Genomic DNA, 17,431 nt, shown 5'->3' on the forward strand with positions numbered 1-17,431 from the left:
TTCCCTGTATTCTACATAAATTTAATACTACACAGTGAAATTCAGTTTGCAGGGCAGATGCTTCCCTGAATACTAACTGCAATTTTAAGGCTTCTGAACTGTAAATCTGAGATAAGCCTGGGCTTTTTGGATGCTCACCTAATCTAAACCTGTATTCCAAACAATCTGAAGTTCACACATCACTAGTAATGACACAATCCAGTATTTTTTGCTCCAGAATTACTATCAGAGTTGAAAGATATCATTACAGATACTGTGGTATTACTTATTTGAAATTAAAAAAAGGTTGAAAGAACAGGGAGTTCATTGAGCCAGAACTTCTACCGAGACAAATACTGCTATCAGGAGGCAATCAGGAAGGAAAAATGCCAAGGAAATGAAGAAAACTGCCCCAACACACATTCCATGACATCTCCGCTCCCACACTACAACCAGGGAAACCCAAAGTGACCCAGCAGAGCTAGACAGCAGCTGGCAGCAGCCTTTCCTCATGTGCACAAATGAGCTGTGGCACAAGGTGCAGTGACCAAGACATCTCCTTCCTCAGAGACTTGCACTAGACAGGAACATGGCAGGGGTCAGATCCTGACTTTTCTAAGAAATCAGAGACAGAAGGGGATGCTGCTAAGGTGGCAAAGAAGATGCAGCCTGAGGGAAGGGGTAAGATAGCAGATACAATCTGGGAGATTTTATAACAGGTCTGAATACCATAAATTGCCTAAAAGGAGCAGATACTGCGTTCCACATGAATGACCTGCCTCTAGGAGAACCAGTGCAGATTCTAAGAGTTGTATCATAGATGGTTCACATTTGCTAGAATAAGCTAAAATGGCTAGAATTGCCAATACAATTTCGTACCTCTCTTCAGAAAACAGTAATGGAAAACCACACAAGCTATATATTTTTTTTTAAATGAAACTTTACCAGACTGAGGAAAACCACATTAACCCCAAAGCTGTTCTGTTTCTCTAATCTTGAGTAGGCCTTAGATCTCTTCCTTTATGGCTTTCTACTTCAGACCCATGGAAACAATGTACTTGTGGAAGAGTGCATGTATGCAAGCATATACATTTCATGGCAATGGCACATAGAGTTTGCCTAGCCCACCCTACACTACTGACTGACTTCCCGCAATGTTGCTTTATTGTAAGGCTGTTGCATCATACCATTGTGTTAACACATATAAACATCAGCAAGAAAGTACAGCAAGCCCATAATTGTAATCAGCAGGCTTCTGATTACAGGTTTGAAGCAATTAAAGCGCTCCAGTCCTCCCTTCTGCTTCCTTTATATTCTAATATTGCCAAAACCAGAATCTGATCAAATGTCACTAATACAGATAAATTACATGAAAACTACATGAAAAATGGCCATTGAGAATACATCCAGATATTAAGTAYGATAACTGTGAGCAAGATGCTCACACTTTTTCCAGACTAACATGTATACACAAACCTTTTTCAAAAATGCATGCCAAGCCTCACCTGTTATATCCAACATGCAGGGACAGATTTTGATTTTACAAACTGTATCAACCTGTATCATCTGTTTTGATAGAGGTTGCACTAAATATCTCTGCATTAGCTATTCCAAGTGAAACATGAGCAAAAGCACATTTGAAGTCAGATTATACAACATTTCTGGTTCCAAATCAACATGGGAGTGTGGATTGGCATCAGTGATTCAAGGCCATACACCACCTTTTGGTCCTGCAAGATAAGGGCAATGCAAATATGACAAAATGAGCGGAGTGAGCAGAGAAAAAGCAAGTACCAACACATCTACTGGATTCCTCATCCAGCCAGAGTCCTTACGCCACTGCCCCTTGCTGTCCACTCTTTGGAACACTTCATGCCTTCTAGCCTCACTGTTTACTAAGGTGGTTTACTAAGGGATGGGGAGAAAGCCCTGGTTATAATAAGGCATAAGAAATGTGCTGGCTGTACTGAAATTGCTACTTTCAGAGTTCACTTAGGGGCTAGTGTTCTGGATGCAACCACAATAATCATGAGGATATTGTGCAAAAATGTAGCCTTTCAACTACTGTAAGAACAAAGCTGCAAGAGGCAAGAGTGCTTGTTCATGGCATTGCAGCCTCCGTAAGTTATCCATGCCTGGGGTGAACCATCCAATATTCTGCTGCATTCATGAAATCAGGGTAGAAAATACATCTTGAGCTGTAAAAGAGAATGTTCAATGGTCTGGGAAAAGATATGGTAAGTGCTTATGAAGTGGGAAAAATGGGGAGCACTTCTTCTTATTGCATTTATTTAAAATGCCACAGTTCTTCCTCAGGTAAATTCATTTTATTATTTTTAGAAAAGCATGAGCTATTCATCCAGTGTTTCCCCGGGGAGGGGAGGGGGGGATGAAGGTGGCCACTTGAAATGCAAAGGCAATTCATGAATTTTTGAGTGAAGAGATACAGATCACTAGATAAATACAATACAGTACAGTGCCTTCACCCTTAAATGTTTCAAATACAAGAGTTGGGATAGAAAAAGATACATTCCACTGGATTTCTGACTCTGTCCTATAAAAATATAGCTTTGTCACAGGTTTAACTGCTATTCTCCAAACTCAGTGCGATCACATGATATGCTACATACATCTAAGCTGAATGTTATTCAACTCCTCATGAGCTACAGACATCTTGTATGTAGGTAGAAAAGTAATACATAGCCTTATATTTTCAGTAGATCTGCACGTTCCTTTGATGTTTTACATAGCATATGAGCAGTTTTTAGCATAGGGCTTCCAACATGCTGTCATGAGCAGGTAGAAGTACAGGTGAGGTATCCAAATTCCTACGTGTAGTAAGTACCCGTCTACCTGTTCAAAGTGGTGTTAGGCAGAAAAAAACATAGCAAACAGGCAAATGCACCTGACCAAAAGACCTTAGAAAGTCTGAAAGACAGCTGAAAATAGGTGAGCGAAAAAGGAGGAAAACCAAAGTAAATACTGGAAGCAAAAGGAAACATCCTTCAAAGAGGTGAATATCTCATCAAATTAGGAAAACAGAATTAAAAACTTTGGCAGATTAAATAAAAAAAAMACAAGTGGGTCAAAAAGAAAGTTTGAGGAACAATCTGGAAAAGACAAAAATAATAATAACGAATTCTTTTTCAAATACATCAGAAGCATGAACCTTACCAGACAGCCTGTTGATCTTTAATAAAAGATCAAGGTATAAAAGGAGTGTTCGAAGAATATAAGGCTATAGCAGAACTATTTTTTATTTTTACATGTGTTCAGCTTAGAGGAAAGTGGGGACGTTCCTGTGCCAGAACCTTTTTTTAATGGGGACACAAAGTCATAAGTGACAAATCTGGTGGAGTTTCCTGAAGGAACCAATGAGTATGCAAACAAGTGAGATCCAATTGAAACAATTACTTAGATATCCAGAAAGCACTTGACAAAATTCCTCAGTGAAGATATATAAAGAAACAGAGTTTCCATCAGGTAAGGGTCTTTCTCACTTGGATAAATCAGTATTTAAAGACAAAAAGCATGCTCAAATTTCACACTGGAAGGAAGTCACCAGCAGAGTCTCCAGTGATCTGTGTTAACACATTAATACTAAGGTACCGAAATTATTAAAAATGAGAGCCATCTATAAAGAACTGCAGACCAAAGATATGACACAAACTGATATATTCAAGTAAAAACCACTAGTCACTTTCTTATTCATCACTAGGCCTGCTGTCAACATTTAATTGTTTTCCCCATCTGAATCAAATCTGAGAACAGCAGCCTTTCATTTAATCCCTCTTTCATTAATGAAAACAGCATGACATACCTCACTAACGCGCTTGACTTTTGGTTGACTGCTAAAATCCTAATGCTTCTTTAAATGAAGAAATCAATGTTTGGGAAGTTCAGTTTCATTTTGCTTATTAAGTAGCTAAAAATTCATTGCTTTCTTAGAACCTCCTCATTATGCCAACTAACACTGCAAGTACCAGCAATGATCAAAAAATTACAAACAAGTTCTTCAGTCACTCACTGAGGGATTATCTACACAGGGAAGGCAAAGCCTAATAAAATAAGGTATAAATTTAACAAGTCCTTCTCCTCTAATTTTACACCTTGAGGAAATAGWCTATCTTCATGTGCCTTGTAGGCACAGACTCACAGAATAATTCAGGCTGGAAGGGGCATCAGGAGTTCTCTAGTCCACCCTCCTCAAAGCAAGGTCAATACTGAATTCAGACCAGTTTGTGCAGGGCTTTGTCCCATTTGGTCTTGAACATCTCCAAGGACAGAGATCCCACAGTCTCTCTGTGTAACTCATCAGTGCTTGACTGTCCTCATGGTAAAAGATTTTCTCCTTATGTCAAGTCAGACCCTCTCCTTTTCAATTTTTGACTACAGTCTCTCATCCTTCTGCCTTGAACTTCCATAAAAAGTCTGACTTCCTCTTCTTGATAACCTCCTCTTAGTCCATATAAAGACCTGCTCCCAGCATTTTCTACTGGATGTCTCTAGACCCTCTGAGTTGCCAAGCAAATCTATGAGAGCACTTTTGTGTGATGTTGAAGCATCCATTCAAGGCACAAGTGAAAACTAGTTTGTGACCTACAATCTGATACCACCGCTTTTTCCAAAATAGCTTCCCTATCTAAGCTTTGGCTGAATATCTGGTATTTCACGTTCCTTATTTGACAAAAGGAAGAACTAAACAAAGGAATTAACTCATTACTGCCATAGAAAATTTAGAAAGTCAAAAAATTAATGAATCTCCATTTTCCAAAAGGTATTCTATTTTATAATCCTCATATTTTATCAAAGGAAAGTATGATTTTTTTTTAAACAACTGGTGATTTATTGTTAATGTATAAACCCAGGATGCATTATTTCAGCAAATAATAACTGGTATCAGGAAAAGCTTCACCACAATTCTTCTCACTGCAGAGAAAAGAAAGCAACTGCTTGTGTGGGGAGAAGGGTCAGCTGCTGCCTCTGTTAGAGGGGGAGACCCACAGGAAACAGAAGAGAGGCTTAGGAGAAATAAGGATTTTCTCTTTAATGGGGAAAAGATTCATCTTTAGCTTAATGGTAAAATCTCTCTCTTGAATTCTCTCCCCATGATTACATCATTCTAAGTACATCAACCAATTATTTTAATGAGAAACAGTCACGTGTTGTATTATTTCATATTTAGAAACAAAATACTTTTAAATATTTTAAATATAACCTGTCCTCATAATCAGTTTTATTACATTTTAGTCAGCCTTCAAAAAACAGCAAAAGAACAATAACAGTGACAAATCTACAATTCTCTTTAGTTTTATAATGGACTGGAAATCTGGTTTTTTAAATACTTCAATGCATGACTTACACAGCCATTATAATGTAATCACCTTTTTCATCCTTTGATTCTCTTCATACATTATAAAAATAAATCTAATGGTAGAAAGACTTATAATTCAAAGTCTGTATTAATTTCACCTTTGATTCTCAAGTATATTGCATATAACTTTATACTGAAGTGTTATTAAAATTCCCAAGAAAACGGTCAAAGAAAATTTTAATAACTTATCAGCTTAAGTCATTTAAACTAAATCTGGCATAGAGGAGCTTCCAGCTACAACAGCACAACAGGGAATGAAGCTCTTCATCTACCTTGGTTCTTCATTTACTGAAAGCTGCTAGAGTCAAATCTATGCTTATGCTACAAATGATAAACGTGGTGATCTGTATTTCCCAGCAGACCAAAGGTATGACACGCTGATATAGTCAAGAAAGAGCTGTTAGCCACTTGTTAACTTCAAAAGCTATTTAAATTTCATGTCAAATATTCCATACATTCCCAATTTAGTCATTCCTCTTTCTCCTCCCTGGTAAATAGATTTTAGCAGGAGCTAATTATATTCTGAAGATTATTTGGCTTCAGTCACATCTTTAATACATTCCCATGGCTCTTCTCCTTCATTCACACAAACACACACCTAGTCCTATACCATGAGATGAAACATAGTGGTGACTAGGCTTGAAAAACCCTAGTAAAGACCAGGGGAGGAGAGGGAGGCATAAGGAGAAGGAAGAGATTTTTCACATGCAGCACTACATTTGGCGTTAGCCAATGTTTTTAGACAGTCCTTTTACTCAACATCAAATTCGTGTAAGCAAAATTTAACTACGTCTTTTGCTAACTGGCTGTTTTTCACCTGTTTTTTCCCTAGATACCATTGTCTATGAATGTGTCAACATTTCTCGCCTATGATCAGCCCACAATAAGTTACTGTGGGGTGCATCACGAACTGCTTGCTCACAAGCCCTATGACTCGAATTCCCAGGAAGAAACAGTGGAAACGCACCTAGAAACTGATCTGGATCTGAGCACAATAACAACAACAGCACGAATCAGCGAACACAGTCTGCAGCTGGCTTAGCCCTTTTTTTTTTTTTTCTGTAGCAGAGGCTGCAACCAAATTCTATGTAACATGAAGGACAAAAGTGAGAAGACATAATAATATGGATTCTAAAATCCCTGTTCAATTTAAAAATAACCACGAAGATGAATTGTTTCAAGTCTACAATTTGTAATTAGTTAAGTTGTGCAGTATTTTTTGACTTCAGAGTATGACCCTTAAAGTGAATCTTTTTTCAAAATTCATCCTACCTACCTGTATAAACTGTACAGATGTAATGTATTTTTCATATTGTAAAGTTTCAATTACCAAGAACAGCTGGTATGTACAGTACCATAATTTAATTACATCTTACTTTACAAATTTTAGTTTCTAAAATTTTAAATTAACAAAAGTTACTTCTTGTGTTATTCAGTTACTCTGTTTTATAGGGACCATTTTGCTACTGCTTTTGTTCCCAGAAAACTTTAATCTAAAATTCTGTGCTGTGCAGAATATGCACTGTTTTTACCATGGATAATGTGTAGAATTTTATCTACTTGTTCCAGAGATAATATATTAACCAAAAGGAGGGTTTAACTATTCAGACATGTACGAAATCCTTAAAGTGCATAGCCAAGTTTTCCTATAAATGAAAATCAAAACCATTTTAACAATTCTTCTCAGACTTACCTGTTGCCTTGAAATACAGCTTGATTTCTAAATCAGAAAAGTGTAATGATAAATATATATTTTAACAACAGAGGTTACGTATGCAGCTGTTAGCTGACACTGATAAAGTTTTGTAGTCTCGCTGTTCTGCAAGATAAAATGGACAGAAGACTTTAACAGGCAGCTGTTGCTACAAAATCTGCTCTGTAAGTATAGCCTGCCAACTCAGGCATCTATATTTCTATTTAAAGATTTCAACTTGTACATTCTAGAATTTATTGCAAAGTTATCTTGAAGAACATTCACAACAGAATTTCATCGTTTTCTTCTAGTCTGTAAAACAATCCTTAAACTATGCAGTCAGAATTTGGCAAGCAACGTACAAGGGCCAAAAACTACTTCTATCAAAGACAGTTGCTGCTGACAGAAGTGGCCACAGGAACAGGCCCACAGAGTTAAACTATTAAACTATTCCTAGAATGTAAAATATTACTCAAAAGCAAGAAACCTCTACTTTGCTGAAAATATGTAGTAATCTGGACCAAATGGCAAAAGTTAATAGTCCTTTAACATTATGCTACATCAAGCTAAGAAATATAAATTCAAATACAAAAAATGTAGTATTAAATCTTTAGGTTACTACACTGCTTATTTGTCTACCATTTAATATCTGTATTGAAGCATTCGTATATCCCATTCTTCGGTTTTAAATCTTCAAAACCTCTCAATACTGTACAAGAACAACTTTTATAATACTATCCTCATGTTGTAATCATAAAAGATTACAGAAATTAGGAACATACACCATGCTGACTGGGTGAAATATAAAAGGGAACACATGAGCCTTCCAAAATACAGGGGAAAAAAGTTTCATATGGTGAAGCAACTTTTTTATAATAAAGAGAAATTATATAACCACAAATCTATTTTTTTGGATGTTTATCCCAGCATATTTTAGTGTGGCTTCCAAGCAGAAGACTGAAATTTAAAATTACAATTCAACTGTTTGTACTAAATATAAAGCAAATATGATGATGAAAAATACCTTCAAAATATTGTTAACAAATGAATCTGCATTCACTATCTTTTAAGTGGAAACGAAGTGTCAAAACAGAATACATTGTATTGGTTATTTATTTAGCATCTTAGATTTTGTAACATATTTTGCATAAATTATTTGCTATTCAAAACATTACTTGTCTTTTTAAGACTCACCTTAACCTTCACACTCTTCAGTTTCTTATTTCTTTAATACATGGGTCCGTGAATTTCTGATCATTTTCAGCAATGCTGGAATTTTACTATGCACAGTTTGAAAATACATTTTGCTAATTATGAAATGAAACCAAAAATGCAGGTGCCATTTGGATCAAATGATATTTGTACTGCAGGAAGAAGTCAACTGCTCTATTTCAATGTTGCTTTGAAGGCTTCATGTTTAGTCATACTGGTCATCATAGAAGGTCTGATCTGTTAGGTTCTAATACCATCCTCCTAACAGACTACTTCAGTAATTCGCAACACTGTCCTTCTTAGCCTTTAATTTCACCCACTGCCCTCAAACATTTAGGGTGCAAGAGTGTGGTCCTGGCATTTATGCAATTATTCAAAATGCACAAATGGTCAAAGGCTCCATGTACTTCTAATTTATGGAGAACTATATGACATGAATATCTTTAATGAACTCAGGCCCATCAATCGTCGTATTAAGGAGTGGGATAAAAAAGTACGTGATAAAAAATTTGCTTATGCCAAAAGAAGGGAAACTGGTTTGACTAAGTTGGTTAAACAAACACAACCGTATAGACACACAGACAGGTTTGTCCTTTTGTTACTTTCCCTCAAGGAAGAAGCATCTGTTAATTAATCTGGTTTGTCTTGGACCCTCTCCTGAAAGATTGGTTGTTTTACCATCAATAGAGAAAGGGTAGAAAACCAGGGTAAGGAAGTAGCAGCAACTTGCAGCTCACAGGTGGGGTCATTGCTAGGGCCAGGCTCTCTATAACCCCACTGCCCACTCCAGACAGATAAACCATCCTAGGGGCCAAAGCAGCAGAGGAATATATACCCACTCCACATCTAAACAGGTTTAAAACAGGTTTTGAGACATAGAACTGGATACTGCTTTTTAATGGACTACATCAATCTGAAACTTGTTATTGTTAACAAGACAGATGACTACAAGAAATCTAGGTGACAGGTAGGTACCTTCCCCAAGAATTTGCATTATAAAAGCTTTTTTWAAAAAAATAGTAAAGCTAACTCAAACAAGGACTTGCTCTTAAGATTCGATTTTATTGCATATGTGTCTGCTTTCCAACCTATTATTGACACCTATATACTGACTTGGAGCGCATAGAAATAGAATATGACCTACTTCTGTGAACAAAACAAAAGCGTACCTTCTAATCGAGCCCTAATGTTTTCTGCTACAAATTAGCAAGAGGAAAGTGGGCTGAGCCTATGGGCTCAAATATTTATTTACAGAAGGTCATTTTCATATATCATTTTACTTTGCAATAAGATCCAAAAAACTGAAACAGAGGCAACAACAGGATCAATCTCTGTCTTACAGTTAATTGATACCAACATATCCTGGGAAAGCATTTTATTAAGAAAAAGCTGGGCAAATTCATTACATTTGCAAAATGCAAATTGATGAAGAGTGTAACCTCTATCAATAAAAAACCCAGCCAATTACATACATGAATTCAAGTACAAGCAACAATTCACACCATCCATCACTGCATCGTACTTGTACAGCAATTTACTGGGCTGAAACACCCATTAGGAAATCAAGTACGAGTACTTGAGTGGAGGTCCTATCCAAAGAAAAAGATATAGAGAAAGATTAATGATGAATCTAACATAAATTATTGCACATGTCTCAAGACAGCCTGAAATGTAACTATGTACTAGTATATTAAAAAACTACAGAATAGCTATACAAGAAAGCAAATGGCTGTTTCAATTAAAAAGTGAACCAGATTTGAAGTATATGGAACTGTACAAACTATTCGCAAGAGACCTGAGAGCTAGCACTAACAAGAAACATATATACATTTTAAAGAGATACATCTCAGATATCAAAATTCTTTTGGCAATATACAACAAAATATAGCAAATGTACCAGTCTCAAAAGTTGTGTACTAGTTTGCTTTACTGTCAACCACTTGGTTTCTCCTTTTCTCTCTCAAAGTGTTTTTGGGTTTTTTTCCTCTTACTGTCATTTCCAATCCTCAGATTGGAAATGAGAACAGAAATTCTGCTAAAATGAAATATTAATGGTAAAAAATAAATCTGCCAGGGCAAAGCACTAACACAAAAAAAAAAATTATGACTACAATGCCAATGGAACCATAATAAATTCTAGAGATTGCCTTATTAGCAATGTAGCTGCTCAGAGACAGTTAATGTAAACAAATGACACTGCCACGTATAGCATCAAATACAAACTACTATATTCAGTTCCCATATTTAGATCCCACCTGGTCTAGCAGAAAAAGTTTTATTGAACAGGTGAAAAAGAAAACAATTAAACTCATGCTTTAGAGATTGCAGCAAGATAAAGCGATGATTGTTTTTAATTGGTTCCTGAAAATAAAATTATGTGGAAGAAAACAAAACAAACTCCCCCCAACATACGCACAAAGAGAAGTGGATTGCACAGAATCATAGAATGGATGAGCTTGGAAGGCACCTCTGGTGACCATCTAGTCCAACTCCCCTGTTCAAAGCAGGGYCARCTAGGTTGCCCAGGACCATGTCCAGCTGGGTTTTGAGCAGCTCCAAGGCTGGGGACTCCACAGCCCCTCTGGACAACCTGCTCCGGTGTTCAACCACCCTCAAAGTAAACAAGTGCTTCCTTAGGTTCAAGTGGACTTGCCTGTGTTTCAGTTTGGGCCYGTTGCCTCACATCCTGTCCCTGGGAAGCCCTGAGGAGAGTCTGGCTCCGTTGTCTTTACACCCTCCCTGCAGATCTTCATACGCATTGCTGAGATCCCCCAGGAGCCTTCTCTTCTCCCGCCTAAATGCTCCCTGCTCCCTGCTCGGCCTCTCCTCGTAGGAGAGATGCTCCAGGCCCTTAATCCTCTCTGTGGCCCTTTGCTGGACTTGCACCAGTGTGTCCGTCTCTCTCTTGTGCTGGGGAGCCCAGCACTGCACCCAGCCCTGCACGAGTGGCCTCCGCAGGGCTGAGTCGAGGGGCAGCATCGCCTCCCTCAACCTGCTGGCAGCACTCGTCTTGATGCAGCCCAGGAGGCTGTCGGCCTTCTTTGCTGCAAGGGCACCTTGCTGCCTCGTGGTCAACTTGTTGTCCACCAGGAATCGCAGCTCCTCCTCTGCAGAGCTGCTTTCAAGCAGGTTGGTCCCCAGCCTGTACTGGTGCATGGGGTTATTCCTTCCCAGGTGCAGGACTCTGCACTTCCCTTTACTGAACTTCATGAGGTTCCTCTCTGCCTGTCTCCAGCCCGTTGAGGTCCCTCTGAATGGCAGCATAGCCCTCTGCTGTATCAGTCACTCCTCCCAGTTTTGTGAACTTGCTGAGGGTGCACTCTGTCCCATTATCTAGGTCATTAATGAAGATGAGCCCCAATATCAATCCCTGTGATACACCACTAGTGGCTGGTCTTATGCTGGACTTCATGCTGCTGATCATAACCCTTTCAGCCCCTCAATTCAGCCAGTTTTCAGTCCATCTCGCCATCCATTTATCTGGTCCATACTTCATCAGTTTGTCAATTAGGATGTTACGGGACTCAGTGTCAAAAGCCTTACTGAAGTCAAGGTAGATGACATCCACTGACCTCTCCTCATCCACTGAACCGGTCATTTCATCGTAGACAGCTATCAGGCTGGTCAAGCTGATTTCCCCCTTCTAAATTTATGCTGAGTACTCCCAAGCACCTTCTTGTCTTTCATCTGTGTGGAAATGAACTCCAGAATTGTTTGCTCCATCACTGTCCCTAGGACCAAGGTGACGCTGACCAGTCTGTAGTTCCCTAGATCCTCCTCCTTGCCTTTCTTGAAGACAGGGGTGACATTTGCTCTCTTCCAGGCCTCAGGAACCTCTCTTGATCACCATGACTTTTCAAAGATAATTTAGAGTCCCCTTGCAACAACATCTGCCAGCTCCCTCAGCACACATGGCTGCATCCCATCAGGGCCCGGGAACTTGTGTATGTCCATTTTGTTTAAATGTTCCCTAACCTGATCCTCCTCTACTGAGGATAAGTCTTCCTCACTCCAAACTTTTCCATAGGTCTCTGGGGCCTGGGATTCCTGAAGGCAAATCTTACCAGTAAAGACTGAGGCAAAGAAGGCATTGCATTTTTCATGTCTTTTGTCACCTGTCCCCTGCCCCATTCAGCAGCATGTCCACATTTTTCTTAGTCTTCCTTTTGCTGCTGATATACCCATAAAAGCTTTTCTTGTTGTTCTTCATATCCTTCACAGATTCAACTCCAAATGGGCTTTCGTTTTCCTAAGCCCACTCCTCCACACTTAGCTAGTCTCTCTATATTCTTCCTGGGTCACATGACTCTGCTTCCACCCCCCTTGTACGCCTTTGTTTTATGTTTGAGTTTTGTCAGGAGCTGCTTGTTCATCCATGCAGGTCTTCTGCGACCTTTACTTGACTTCCTGCACATGGAGATGAAGCATTTTTGAGTGTGGAGGACGTGATCCTTGAAAATTCATGCAAGTTTGCCTTCTCCTTTGCATTTGCTTTTATTCTTTGCTAAATGAATAATAAAGCACAAACCTCAACCTTGGAATTCTCTCAAATGTAACTATGTCCAATACTTACTTCCAACTGAACCACTCTTTTCTCTTTACCTAATCCAGCCTATTTCTGAAGGTAGAATCCTTTTCTCATGATTCTCCAAGATATAAGCTAATTTGATTTTCAACTGTTCTGACAAAAATCACTCATCAAAAATATATTTGCATTTCTATGTAGGTTCTGGCATCAGACATTAATGTAACTCAGAACATTAATTAATTAATTAACCAGCCCTGTTTTCTTCCTGAGGATTCTAGGAACTTTCTGTGGAATAGGATGGGATTGACCAGTCTGGTAAGAATGATAATGATGATACTGTGGCAGTTTGAAGAGAGGCTATGAATTCAAACCCTTCCTTTAATTCTTAACTAGAATATACTGTGTCAGTGAAGTATTTAAATGTGTTTCAGCAATGAAATATGCATTGCTACATTTAATGTTAAGCAGAATTCTCAATTGTCCATTTTTCCCAATTTCCTCCTCAACAGTGGCAGTATCAGCATTTACCAGCACTATGGCAAATCACACACACTTGAGCTAGAAGTTTTTGACTATGGGAATAAAGTTCATAGTCCACTTCGACAGAATTCTATATTTACCATACAGTCCACCCTGCCTTAGTCCATCCAGCTCCTTAGGATTTTGTTTTGTGCCTGGCTGCCAGGTCTGATTTAAATAACTCATTATAAATAACCCTTCAGTTGACTATTACGACTGTCAGAAGCCTGTTTATTTCTCAYAGAGAAGGACCCCTTCTGTGGGTAATTAGTGTTAGAACTTTAAAGACTACATGACTGCACAAGATAGACCATGTGTTTGCCAATTATTGGCAAAGTAATCAGTACTCAGATTAGATAGGACAGGAATTATGTGGTCTACCAAAACATGAAAGAGCAATTCTGTTGCACATGGTTCACAGGTTCATAATAATTGAGAAAGGAAAACAGGAGAGATTTTAGAGATCAGTAACTATTAAGCTCAAGCTATAAAGTCTTTGCTTCTGTCACCGTTTAGACATTGAAGAGTAGCCCGAGTTTGCCAAAGTTTTACTAAGTCCAATGTCCATGACGACTGCTGTGATACATATTGATTTGCCTCATTCCAGAAGGCTAACATCATTCAACATCTTACAGTTTTAGCTAAATACGATACAATGTTGATGGATAAACTGTGAGCAAATGATATAATTTAATAAGGTTAGTTTCAATATATTAGATATTACTGGTCTTTGGGGTTATAATGACACTTCCTCAGAAGACCAATTTTTTCTCTTTGTAACACAGCACCAAATGGTTTTGGCTGGTCTTGAAACGCAACTTGGTATAAAATTCCAAAACATCTCTCCATATTCCCAGGAACAAAGCATAAGTATCTGTAAATGAATGTAATAATGGTTATACTGGCTCTGATCAAAGGTACACCTAGGCCTGATAACCTGTCTGCAACAGCAGCTGAAAGATGATGCCCAAAGAAGAGCTAAAGAATAGGGCAAGCACTCAGCAATACCTTCCCCAAACACCCCCATGGTCCCCAATAATTTGTAGCTCAGGGACTTACTGAGCCAGASGCAGTGTCTTAATAGTCCTTTTTAAGTCCATCTAGTTCCCTTTGAAGCCATGTAAATTTTTAACATTCACAAGTCCTGCAAGTAAATCTACTTTGACAAGAAATGCTGCCTCTTCTCTTTGTTCTAGTAGAAATGAATGATAGAGTATTGTAACAACACTTTTCACTTCCAGTTTTGGCACATAAATATGATTATCATGTCAGTAGCAATGACAGACTGATGACTTTCAGGTAGTTTGAGTAACATCCATCCTGCCATCTGAAGCACAGATGTTATCTGAAACCCTGTAGATTTAATTATCAGATTTCCCCCTGGGGATTTCTTAAAAATCAAGGTTCAGCTCACCAGAAACCAACATATTTTTCAGTTTTCTCAAGTCCATTGCAATGGTAAGTAAAAAATAATACTGTTTCTCACTAAATATTGCTACACACTTTCGACATAGAAATAATATATTTCTTTAAAGAACTTACAAAACTAAAATACTACTATATACATGAACCTTTTATTCTATACAGGCTTGACTGTATGATCCATATTTAAAGCAAATATTAACTAAATTCCTAAAAAAAATTCTGATATTGAAGTGAATTAATAATGCTATTACAAAGTAACAAGGCCAAAGTCTATTTTCCTGCTCTGCCTAATTATAGAAGTTGATTAATTTTAATTGTAAAGTTTCAGCATAAATCATCATGAACATCATAGTTCATGATTAATGTTATTTTAATGAACACCTAAGGAATTACCATTTTGCCACTAGAACCTTGCTGAGAATTTTTATGTAAGCTAAAGTGCAGTGTGTACAACTGTGAAAATCCCACATGGCATGGAGCTTATATTCTACTTCATCAACATCAATTTTGTATATAAATAAATCATTCTTAAAACTGTCTCTTTAGATGGTTAACTACAATGGAGCAGCTGCCGCGTGGCAGCAAATGAGCCTGCAACATGGAATTCATTCAATTCACCTAGTCCTGTTACATTAAAGATCAAATACATTCATAATAGCGGACATTTCAAAGTGTCACCAGTATAGATACAACACGTGTAACGGTAATAATTTACAAGTGAGCATTAATGTTACATTAGTATGGAATTTCTGTGGGTCAACATCACAGCCTCATTAATGTTGAATGGCTTAAACAGGATGCAAGTTATGATAGTAAACAGCAAAGGAATTAAAAATGATCAGTTATGTAACTTTTTTCAAGCTTTCATACAGAGGACTTTCCACTCTGCATTCCATAAGAAATAGACTTTTAGGGTGGATGCAATTCAGCAACAGTTCAATCTACAGTCTAATCGTAAAATGATTGCACCAATGAAACATATTTCAAAGTCAAATAATCTAGACTTTGTGTATACTAATTCTGTGCTCCTTAGAGAACAAAAACTCTTCAACTAGGGATGGGAATATTCATTAATAACAAATGATGTGTCACTTCAGCACTGTGTACTTCAATAATTCCACTAGTTTTATATAAGTGTGTCATAAATGAGGCAGGGAAAGCCATCAACTGAACCATTCATACCAAATATATTTTGTTGTCATTTGCTCTTTCAAAAGAAATAATGAACTGATTTATTTTTCTAGTAATGATGACACAACTCTCTTCATTATGTTGTTGGAAACTTGATTTTTTACTTTTGTAGAACCTGTAAACTAGACTTTACTATCCAAACTATCTAGACTTTATTATACAAAAGTCTTATTCTCATTTTCAGGAAAAGCAAAAATACAGCTATTAATGGTATATTTAACAGAAACTAAATTTAAATATGCAAATAAGATTCAGGAAGACAATTTTTTTCCTGTCTACTGTTTTAGTATTACCCAGACAGTTCATATTTCTTCTCCTTACACTTCTGCAATTTGCCTCTTTGTCCAAGTTCTCACTGTCACAGTTGAGAATGCCAGAAAGAAAAACTATTCAGGCTGAGTTATTGGAGGAAAAAAAAACAGTATTAAATGCCTTTCAGCTATCCATTTTCAGAGCTGAACAGGTTTGCTACCTACTGAGCACATTACAGTTTGTCTGACTCAAGTGGCTTTTACTTCACCACTGGATCTTTCAAATATAAACTCATAAGTATGCTAGAACRTGCTAATAAAAATCAAGCTTTTTCTTTCTACCACTACGCAAGATGCTTTTCCTGTATCTCTTTGCACCCCAAAGCCCTGAATATATAACATATGAATAACAGATCTCAATATAAACTGTTCTACATCCACTTTCATCAAGTGATGACAACACAAATTTAAGAAATAAGACTGAAAGGGTTGAACAAGATGTCTTTTTCATCTCAAAACAAAATCAACTTGCCTATGATAGATGCTTCTTCAAACACTCTCAGTCTTTGGGGAGGGTCATATCCGTATCCATGCATAACGATTCTTGCTATTAGAATATTTTCCCTTATGCCTGACCTAACTCTCCCTAACTAAAATTTAAGCCCATTACTAATTCTCACATCCACCCTGGAACTGAAAAACAAGTTAGTCCCTTTCTCTTCACAGCAGTTTTTAAGTATTTGCTCATCCTTTTCCATTCATTTCTTTTCAAACCGAATACAATTCATACTTGTAGCTATTACAGAACTATGCCCACATCATTGTATCAATATGCCATGGCCCCCTTGCACAGATCATACAGGTTACTCCTAAATGAAAGTCTCATGATGAAAGAAATAAGATATTTTCCAAAATTTGAGCTTTCAGAAAGACAGATGCAGTGCATGTGAAGTTGAACTATAGGCTTTTTCTTTTTTTTTTTTAATATGCTTAAATAGGAATGGAGTTAGTGAAGCCAACTGGCAATAAGCATTATTGATTTAATTGCTTATTTCCACTTCTAAGAGCCTATAATTGATGAGAACTTGTGAGAGTCCCATCGACTGTCTGGCTGAAATATGGCAATTTCTATGCTGCTTTTCTCCTGAAACTTCCATCCATTTCTTTATTCCTGTTATTTAGCCTCTGAGAGACTCTATTTGTTTTTTAGAAAATGAGACATTTCAGAGGAAAACATTTAAATAATAAAAATTCAGGTA

The 17,431-nt window shown here is 37.5% G+C and overlaps 2 protein-coding genes across 2 annotated transcripts in view; one reads left to right on the forward strand and one right to left on the reverse strand.

Moving 5' to 3' along the window:
- LRRTM3 (leucine rich repeat transmembrane neuronal 3) overlaps positions 1 to 6,395 on the forward strand; it is an 89,434-nt gene extending 83,039 nt beyond the window's left edge. Inside the window, exon 2 of the mRNA XM_026059970.1 lies at positions 6,186 to 6,395. Within this exon, the coding sequence (XP_025915755.1) occupies positions 6,186 to 6,395 (210 nt within the window). The remainder of the gene's footprint in view (positions 1 to 6,185) is intronic.
- Positions 1 to 17,431, reverse strand: part of CTNNA3 (catenin alpha 3) — a 584,821-nt gene that overhangs the window by 395,565 nt on the left and 171,825 nt on the right. The gene's annotated exons all lie outside the window — the stretch shown is intronic.

This window comes from Apteryx rowi, unplaced genomic scaffold, assembly GCF_003343035.1.
Source record: "Apteryx rowi isolate R43461 unplaced genomic scaffold, aptRow1 scaffold_162, whole genome shotgun sequence".
NCBI lineage: Eukaryota > Metazoa > Chordata > Aves > Apterygiformes > Apterygidae > Apteryx > Apteryx rowi.